The sequence below is a fragment of the Cuculus canorus genome, chromosome 32 (assembly GCF_017976375.1).
Source record: "Cuculus canorus isolate bCucCan1 chromosome 32, bCucCan1.pri, whole genome shotgun sequence".
Classification (NCBI taxonomy): domain Eukaryota; kingdom Metazoa; phylum Chordata; class Aves; order Cuculiformes; family Cuculidae; genus Cuculus; species Cuculus canorus.
This window is the reverse complement of record NC_071432.1, coordinates 729587-739103: the sequence shown is the minus strand read 5'-3', so window position 1 is coordinate 739103 and position 9517 is coordinate 729587. Positions and strand designations below refer to the sequence as shown.

Genomic DNA, 9517 nt, shown 5'->3' with positions numbered 1-9517 from the left:
CCAAATACCAGGGGTCCCCCAAAAGCCCTCCCCAAAGCCTGGATCCTCTCCCAGTTCCCCCAGTTTTCCCAGTCCCCATCAGGGACTGAGATCCCCTCCAAACACCAGGGGTCCCCCAAAAGCCCTCCCCAAAGCCTGGATCCTCTCCCAGTTCTCCCAGTTCCCCCAGTTGCAGGTCACAGGGGAGTCCCCATGAGGGACTGAGACACCCCAAAACACCAGGGGTCCCCCAAATGCCCTCCCCAAAGCCTGGATCCTCTCCCAGTTCTCCCAGTTCCCCCAGTTGCAGGTCACGGGGGAGTCCCCATCAGGGACTGAGACCCCCCCCAAACACCAGGGGGTCCCCCAAAAGCCCTCCCCAAAGCCTGGATCCTCTCCCAGTTCTCCCAGTTCACCCAGTTGCAGGTCAGGGGGGGTCCCCATCAGGGACTGAGACCCCCCCCAAACACCAGGGGGTCCCCCAAAAGCCCTCCCCAAAGCCTGGATCCTCTCCCAGTTCTCCCAGTTCACCCAGTTGCAGGTCAAGGGGGGAGTCCCCATCAGGGACTGAGACCCCCCCCAAACACCAGGGGGTCCCCCAAAAGCCCTCCCCAAAGCCTGGATCCTCTCCCAGTTCTCCCAGTTCACCCAGTTGCAGGTCAGGGGGAGTCCCCATTAGGGACTGAGACCCCCTCCAAACACCAGGGGTCCCCCAAAAGCCCTCCCCAAAGCCTGGATCCTCTCCCAGTTCCCCCAGTTCCCCCAGTACTCAAACTTCCCCCAGTTCTCCCAGTTCCAGGCAATAAAGTGTTCTGGGAATCTGTGTCTGCCTCTTTTTTGGGGGTCAGGGAGTGACACACTTGGCTGTTTTCTTGCTCCCAGTCTACCCAGTTCAGCCCAGTCTCTCCCAGCTCCACCAGTAACTGTACTGGGGTGCTTGTGAGCCCCCCCCCCGCCCCCCCCAGTCTTTTCTTGAGGTAAATATCCCTTTTCCTAAGAGAAAAATCTATCCCGTGTGGTAACAACCGAACTTTCTTGAGGTGAAGTCCCCGTTTCTGGGGTAAAATCCTGTCCCTGAGGTGAAAAATCCTCTTTCCCAACCAAAATCGACTCTTTTTGAGCGAAAGTCCCCTTTTTCTGAGGTAAAATCCCCTCCTTGAAGCGAAAAATCCTCTTTCCTGAGGTAAAAGTCCCTTTTCCTGAGAGAAAAATCTCTCCCTTCAACCAAAATCGACTCTTTTTGAGGTAAAGTCCCCTTTTTCTGAGGTAAAATCCCCTCCTTGAAGTGAAAAATCCTCTTTCCTGAGGTAAAAGTCCCTTTTCCCGAGGGAAAATCTCTCCCCTGAAGTAGAATTGATCTTTTTTTGATGTAAAGTCCCCTTTTCTGGGGTAAACCCCCCTCCCTGAAGTGAAAAATTCTGTTTCTTGAGGTAAGAGTACCTTTTTCTGGGGTGCAAATCTCCTCTGTGCGGTAACAACTGAACTTTCTTGAGGTGAAGTCCCCTTTTCTGGGATAAAATCGCCTCCCGGAGGCGAAAAATCCTCTTTCCTGAGGTAAAAGTCCCTTTTCCTGAGAGAAAAATCTCTTCTGTGCGGTAACAACCGAACTTTTCGGAGGTAAAGTCACATTTTTGGAGGTAAAGTCACATTTTCGGAGGTAAAACCTCCTCCAAAGGAGTCAATCAACGCCCACTATTCCAATAGAGGGGAAAGGGGGCGTGGCCAGGCGGGTGATTGACAGCGGCCCTGTGAAGCGCGAGGGGGCGTGGCTAATAATGATTGACAGCTAAATGTACCAATCAGAGCACAGCATACAAAGCGCTGACCAATGGGAAGCGGAGCGGGCGTGGCTTCAGCCATGAGTCTGAATGGCAGCGAGTGGGCGCGGCTAAAGTTGATTGACAGACAAATAAGCCAGTCAGAGAGCGGTATACAAAGCGTTGGCCAATGGGAAGCATGGTAGGCGTGGCTATGGGATGATTGACAGCGCCGGGAGCCAATCAGCGCCCCGGGCGGGTCTCGGTGCCGCCACCGCCGCCGCTTTCCCGCCGGGCGCGTTCGGTTCCGCTCTCGGTACCGATTCCTTCTCCTCTTCCTCCTCCTCGTTCTCCTCCTCCTCCTCAGAGCGGTTGTTCCTCACCGCCTCCTCCCCCGCTATGGGGTTCCTGAAGCTCATCGAGATCGAGAACTTCAAGTCCTACAAAGGCCGTCAGATCATCGGCCCCTTCCGCCGCTTCACCGCCATCATCGGCCCCAACGGCTCCGGTGAGGGGCGCCGCCACACCCTCCAGCCCTGGGGTCCCCCCCCTAATCCCTGGGGTCCCCCCTAATCCTTGAGGTCCCCTCTCCATCCTTGAGGTCCCTCCCCTAATCCCTTGGGGTCCCCCCTAAACCTTGGGGTTCCCCCTCCATCTTTGGGGTTCCTCCCCTAATCCCTGGGATCCCCCCCCTAAACCTTGGGGTCCCCTCTCCATCCTTGGGGTCCCTCCCCTAATCCTTGGTGCCCCCCCCAAACCCTGGCGTCCCCCCTAAATCCTGGGATCCCCCCCAAACCCTGGGATCTCCCCCAAAACCCTGGGATCTCCCCCAAACCCTGGCGCCCCCCCCAAACCCTGGGATCTCCCCCAAACCCTGGAGTCCCCCCCCAAACCCTGGTGCCCCCCTCAAACCCTAGTGCCCCCTCCAAACCCTGGGATCCCTCCAAACCCTGGGATCTCCCCCAAACCCTGGGTTCCCCCCTAAATCCTGGGATCCCCCCCCAAACCCTGGGTTCCCCCCCAAACCCTGGGATCCTCCCCAAACCCTGGGTTCCCCCCAAACCCTGGGATCTCCCCCAAACCCTGGTGTGTCCCCCGAAACCCTGGTGTGTCCCCCAAAACCCTGGGATCCTCCCCAAACCCTGGGATCCCCCCCAAACCCTGGGATCCCCCCCAAACCCTGGGGTCCTCCCAAACCCTGGGATCTCCCCCAAACCCTGGCGTCCCCCCCCAAACCCTGGTGTCCCCCCCAAACCCTGGGATCCCCCCCAAACCCTGGCGTCCCCCCCAAACCCTGGGTTCCCCCCCAAACCCTGGGATCCCCCCCAAAGCCTGGTGTCCCCCCAAACCCTGGCGTTCCCCCCAAACCCTGGTGTGTCCCCCAAACCCAGGGATCCCCCCCCAAACCCTGGTGTGCCCCCAAACCCTGGAGTCCCCCCAAACCCTGATGCGCCCCCCCCAAACCCTGGGATCCCTCCAAACTCTGGCGTCTCCCCCAAACCCTGGGATCTCCCCCAAACCCTGGGTTCCCCCCCAAACCCTGGGTTCTCCCCCAAACCCTGGCGCCCCCCCCAAACCCTGGAGTCCCCCCCAAACCCTGGGATCCCCCCCAAAACCCTGGGATCCCCCCCAAACCCTGGCGCCCCCCCAACCCCTGGAGTCCCACGCTCTCCAGGGGGAGTCTCCCCCATTTCCTTTTCTCCCTCCCCTTTTTCCGCGCTCTCCCATTTCCCCCCCTCAAAACAACCTCTGGAATCCCCTTTTCCCTCTCTTCTTTGTGTCCCCCCCCCCCCATTTTTCCAGGTAAATCCAACCTGATGGATGCCATCAGCTTCGTCCTGGGGGAGAAAACGAGCAACCTCCGAGTGAAAACCCTTCGGGATCTGATCCACGGCGCTCCGGTGGGAAAACCGGCGGCGAGCCGCGCCTACGTCAGTATGGTTTACTCCGAGGAAGGCGCTGAGGATCGAACCTTCGCTCGCGTTATCGTAGGTCCGAAACGGAAAAGCGGGAGACGAAAGGGTGGGATTTATGATGCTTTTTCCTTTTGACGTCTCCCAAATTTTCCCCGGAATAGGGAGTTCTTCGGAATACAAGATCAACAACCGCGTCGTCCAGCTGAGCGAGTACAGCGAGGAGCTGGAAAAATTGGGAATTCTCATCAAGGCCAGGAATTTCCTCGTCTTCCAGGTTTGGGCGGAGAGTAAGAAAGAGGGTTTGGGGCAGTTTAGGGGTGAATTCCAGAGGATTTGGGGGGATTTTAGGGCGTTAGGAGGGATTTAGGGTGGGGTAAGCGTGGATTTAGGAGGGATTTTGGGGGGTATAAATTGGATTTGGGGGACATGGAGGGATTTGAGGGGGGTAAAGTGTGGGATTAGGAGGGATTTTGGGGGGTAAACGTGGATTTAGGAAGGATTTTGGGGGGTATAAATTGGATTTGGGGGCCACGGAGGGATTTGAGGGTGTAAAGTGTGGGATTAGGAGGGATTTTGGGGGGTATAAATTGGATTTGGGGGCCGTGGTGGGATTTGAGGGGGGTAAAGTGTGGGATTAGGAGGGATTTTGGGGGGTAAGCGTGGATTTAGGAGGGATTTTGGGGGGTATAAATTGGATTTGGGGGCCATGGAGGGATTTGAGGGGGGTAAAGTGTGGGATTAGGAGGGATTTTGGGGGGTAAGCGTGGATTTAGGAGGGTTTTTGGGGGGTATAAATTGGATTTGGGGGCCACGGAGGGATTTGAGGGGGGTAAAGTGTGGGATTAGGAGGGATTTTGGGGGGTAAGCGTGGATTTAGGAGGGATTTTGGGGGTATAAGTTGGATTTGGGGGCCGTGGAGGGATTTGAGGGGGGTAAAGAGTGGGATTAGGAGGGATTTTGGGGGGGTATAAATTGGATTTGGGGGCCATGGAGGGACTTGAGGGGGGTAAAGTGTGGGATTAGGAGGGATTTTGGGGGGTAAGCGTGGATTTAGGAGGGATTTTGGGGGGTATAAATTGGATTTGGGGGCTATGGAGGGATTTGAGGGGGGTAAAGTGTGGGATTAGGAGGGATTTTGGGGGTTATAAATTGGATTTGGGGGCCATGGAGGGATTTGAGGGGGGTAAAGCGTGGGATTAGAAGGGATTTTGGGGGGTAAGCGTGGATTTCGGAGGGATTTTGGGGGGTATAAATTGGATTTGGGGGCCACGGAGGGATTTGAGGGGGGTAAAGTGTGGGATTAGGAGGGATTTTGGGGGGTAAGCGTGGATTTCGGAGGGATTTTGGGGGGTATAAATTGGATTTGGGGGCCACGGAGGGATTTGAGGGGGGTAAAGTGTGGGATTAGGAGGGATTTTGGGGGGTAAGCGTGGATTTCGGAGGGATTTTGGGGGGTATAAATTGGATTTGGGGGTCATGGAGGGATTTGAGGGGGGTAAAGTGTGGGATTAGGACGGATTTTGGGGGGTAAGCGTGGCTTTAGGAGGGATTTTGGGGGGTATAAATTGGATTTGGGGGTCATGGAGGGATTTGAGGGGGGTAAAGTGTGGGATTAGGAGGGATTTTGGGGGGTAAGTGTGGCTTTAGGAGGGATTTTGGGGGGTATAAATTGGATTTGTGGGCCATGGTGGGATTTGAGGGGGGTAAAGCGTGGGATTAGGAGGGATTTTGGGGGGTATAAATTGGATTTGGGGGCCATGGAGGGATTTGAGGGGGGTAAAGTGTGGGATTAGGAGGGATTTTGGGGGGTATAAGTTGGATTTGGGGGCCATCGAGGGATTTGAGGGGGGTAAAGTGTGGGATTAGGAGGGATTTTGGGGGGTAAGCGTGGGATTAGGAGGGATTTTGGGGGCTATAAATTGGATTTGGGGGCCATGGAGGGATTTGAGGGGGGTAAAGTGTGGGATTAGGAGGGATTTTGGGGGATAAACGTGGATTTAGGAAGGATTTTGGGGCGTATAAATTGGATTTGGGGGCCATGGTGGGATTTGAGGGGGGTAAAGCGTGGCATTAGGAGGGATTTTGGGGGGTAAGCGTGGATTTAGGAGGGATTTTGGGGGGTATAAATTGGATTTGGGGGCCATGGTGGGATTTGAGGGGGGTAAAGTGTGGGATTAGGAGGGATTTTGGGGGGTAAGCGTGGCTTTAGGAGGGATTTTGGGGGGTATAAGTTGGATTTGGGGGCCATGGTGGGATTTGAGGGGGGTAAAGCGTGGGATTAGGAGGGATTTTGGGGGGTAAGCGTGGGATTAGGAGGGATTTTGGGGGTTATAAATTGGATTTGGGGGCCATGGAGGGATTTGAGGGGGGTAAAGTGTGGGATTAGGAGGGATTTTGGGGGGTAAGCGTGGCTTTAGGAGGGATTTTGGGGGGTATAAATTGGATTTGGGGGCCATGGAGGGATTTGAGGGGGGTAAAGTGTGGGATTAGGAGGGATTTTGGGGGGTAAGCGTGGATTTCGGAGGGATTTTGGGGGGTATAAATTGGATTTGGGGGCCATGGAGGGATTTGAGGGGGGTAAAGCGTGGGATTAGGAGGGATTTTGGGGGGTATAAATTGGATTTGGGGGCCATGGAGGGATTTGAGGGGGGTAAAGTGTGGGATTAGGAGGGATTTTGGGGGGTAAGCGTGGATTTCGGAGGGATTTTGGGGGGTATAAATTGGATTTGGGGGCCATGGAGGGATTTGAGGGGGGTAAAGCGTGGGATTAGGAGGGATTTTGGGGGTAAGCGTGGATTTAGGAGGGATTTTGGGGCGTATAAATTGGATTTGGGGGCCATGGAGGGATTTGAGAGGGTTAAAGTGTGGGATTAGGAGGGATTTTGGGGGGTATTAGTTGGATTTGGGGGCCATGGGGGGATTTGAGGGGGGTAAAGTGTGGGATTAGGAGGGATTTTGGGGGGTAAGCGTGGATTTAGGAGGGATTTTGGGGGGTATAAGTTGGATTTGGGGGCCATGGAGGGATTTGAGGGGGGTAAAGTGTGGGATTAGGAGGGATTTTGGGGGTAAGCGTGGATTTAGGAGGGATTTTGGGGGGTATAAATTGGATTTGGGGGCCATGGAGGGATTTGAGGGGGGTAAAGCGTGGGATTAGGAGGGATTTTGGGGGGTAAGCGTGGCTTTAGGAGGGATTTTGGGGGGTATAAATTGGATTTGGGGGCCATGGAGGGATTTGAGGGGGGTAAAGTGTGGGATTAGGAGGGATTTTGGGGGGTAAGTGTGGATTTCGGAGGGATTTTGGGGGGTATAAATTGGATTTGGGGGCCATGGTGGGATTTGAGGGGGGTAAAGCGTGGGATTAGGAGGGATTTTGGGGGGTATAAATTGGATTTGGGGGCCATGGAGGGATTTGAGGGGGGTAAAGTGTGGGATTAGGAGGGATTTTGGGGGGTAAGCGTGGATTTCGGAGGGATTTTGGGGGGTATAAATTGGATTTGGGGGCCATGGAGGGATTTGAGGGGGGTAAAGCGTGGGATTAGGAGGGATTTTGGGGGTAAGCGTGGATTTAGGAGGGATTTTGGGGCGTATAAATTGGATTTGGGGGCCATGGAGGGATTTGAGGGGGGTAAAGTGTGGGATTAGGAGGGATTTTGGGGGGTATTAGTTGGATTTGGGGGCCATGGGGGGATTTGAGGGGGGTAAAGTGTGGGATTAGGAGGGATTTTGGGGGGTAAGCGTGGATTTAGGAGGGATTTTGGGGGGTATAAGTTGGATTTGGGGGCCATGGAGGGATTTGAGGGGGGTAAAGTGTGGGATTAGGAGGGATTTTGGGGGGTAAGCGTGGATTTAGGAGGGATTTTGGGGGGTATAAATTGGATTTGGGGGCCATGGAGGGATTTGAGGGGGGTAAAGTGTGGGATTAGGAGGGATTTTGGGGGGTAAGCGTGGCTTTAGGAGGGATTTTGGGGGGTATTAGTTGGATTTGGGGGCCATGGTGGGATTTGAGGGGGGTAAAGTGTGGGATTAGGAGGGATTTTGGGGGGTAAGCGTGGCTTTAGGAGGGATTTTGGGGGGTCTAAGTTGGATTTGGGGGCCATGGTGGGATTTGAGGGGGGTAAAGCGTGGGATTAGGAGGGATTTTGGGGGGTAAGCGTGGGATTAGGAGGGATTTTGGGGGTTATAAATTGGATTTGGGGGCCATGGAGGGATTTGAGGGGGGTAAAGTGTGGGATTAGGAGGGATTTTGGGGGGTAAGCGTGGCTTTAGGAGGGATTTTGGGGGGTATAAATTGGATTTGGGGGCCATGGAGGGATTTGAGGGGGGTAAAGTGTGGGATTAGGAGGGATTTTGGGGGGTAAGTGTGGATTTCGGAGGGATTTTGGGGGGTATAAATTGGATTTGGGGGCCATAGTGGGATTTGAGGGGGGTAAAGCGTGGGATTAGGAGGGATTTTGGGGGGTATAAATTGGATTTGGGGGCCATGGAGGGATTTGAGGGGGGTAAAGTGTGGGATTAGGAGGGATTTTGGGGGGTAAGCGTGGATTTCGGAGGGATTTTGGGGGGTATAAATTGGATTTGGGGGCCATGGAGGGATTTGAGGGGGGTAAAGCGTGGGATTAGGAGGGATTTTGGGGGTAAGCGTGGATTTAGGAGGGATTTTGGGGCGTATAAATTGGATTTGGGGGCCATGGAGGGATTTGAGAGGGTTAAAGTGTGGGATTAGGAGGGATTTTGGGGGGTATTAGTTGGATTTGGGGGCCATGGGGGGATTTGAGGGGGGTAAAGTGTGGGATTAGGAGGGATTTTGGGGGGTAAGCGTGGATTTAGGAGGGATTTTGGGGGGTATAAGTTGGATTTGGGGGCCATGGAGGGATTTGAGGGGGGTAAAGTGTGGGATTAGGAGGGATTTTGGGGGGTAAGCGTGGATTTAGGAGGGATTTTGGGGGGTATAAATTGGATTTGGGGGCCATGGAGGGATTTGAGGGGGGTAAAGTGTGGGATTAGGAGGGATTTTGGGGGGTAAGCGTGGCTTTAGGAGGGATTTTGGGGGGTATAAGTTGGATTTGGGGGCCATGGAGGGATTTGAGGGGGGTAAAGTGTGGGATTAGGAGGGATTTTGGGGGGTAAGCGTGGATTTAGGAGGGATTTTGGGGGGTATAAATTGGTTTTGGGGGCCATGGAGGGATTTGAGGGGGGGTAAAGTGTGGGATTAGGAGGGATTTTGGGGGGTAAGCGTGGATTTAGGAGGGATTTTGGGGGGTATAAGTTGGATTTGGGGGCCATGGAGGGATTTGAGGGGGGTAAAGTGTGGGATTAGGAGGGATTTTGGGGGGTAAGCGTGGATTTCGGAGGGATTTTGGGGGGTATTAGTTGGATTTGGGGGCCATGGTGGGATTTGAGGGGGGTAAAGTGTGGGATTAGGAGGGATTTTGGGGGGTAAGCGTGGATTTAGGAGGGATTTTGGGGGTATAAATTGGATTTGGGGGCCATGGAGGGATCTGAGGGGGGTAAGCGTGGGATTAGGAGGGATTTTGGGGGCATAAAGGTTGGTTTTGGGGTTTAGAATGGATTTAGGATGGGGAAAGTGTGGCTTTAGGAGGGATTTTGGGAAGGATATAAATTGGTTTGAGGGTTTCGGGGGAATTTGAGGGGAGTAAATGAGGGATTAGGAGTGGTTTGAGGGATATTTGTGGGTTTAGGGAGGATTTGGGGGGATTGTGTGGCTTTTGGGGACTCATCCGAGTCCTCACACCTCCATCCATGAGGATTTGGGGCTCATCCAAGCCCTGACACCTCCATCCATGAGGATTTGAGGACTCATCCGAGTCCTGACACCTCCATCCCTGAGGATTTGGGGCCTCATCC

At 54.4% G+C, this 9517-nt stretch overlaps 1 protein-coding gene across 1 annotated transcript in view; it reads left to right on the top strand.

Moving 5' to 3' along the window:
• Positions 1–1996: 1996 nt before the first annotated feature.
• LOC104067830 (IQ motif and SEC7 domain-containing protein 2-like) overlaps positions 1997–9517 on the top strand; it is a 58972-nt gene continuing 51451 nt past the window's right edge. Inside the window, exons 1-3 of the mRNA XM_054052155.1 lie at positions 1997–2244; positions 3540–3728; positions 3814–3939. Of these exons, the coding sequence (XP_053908130.1) occupies positions 2136–2244; positions 3540–3728; positions 3814–3939 (424 nt within the window). The 5' untranslated portion in view covers positions 1997–2135. The remainder of the gene's footprint in view (positions 2245–3539; positions 3729–3813; positions 3940–9517) is intronic.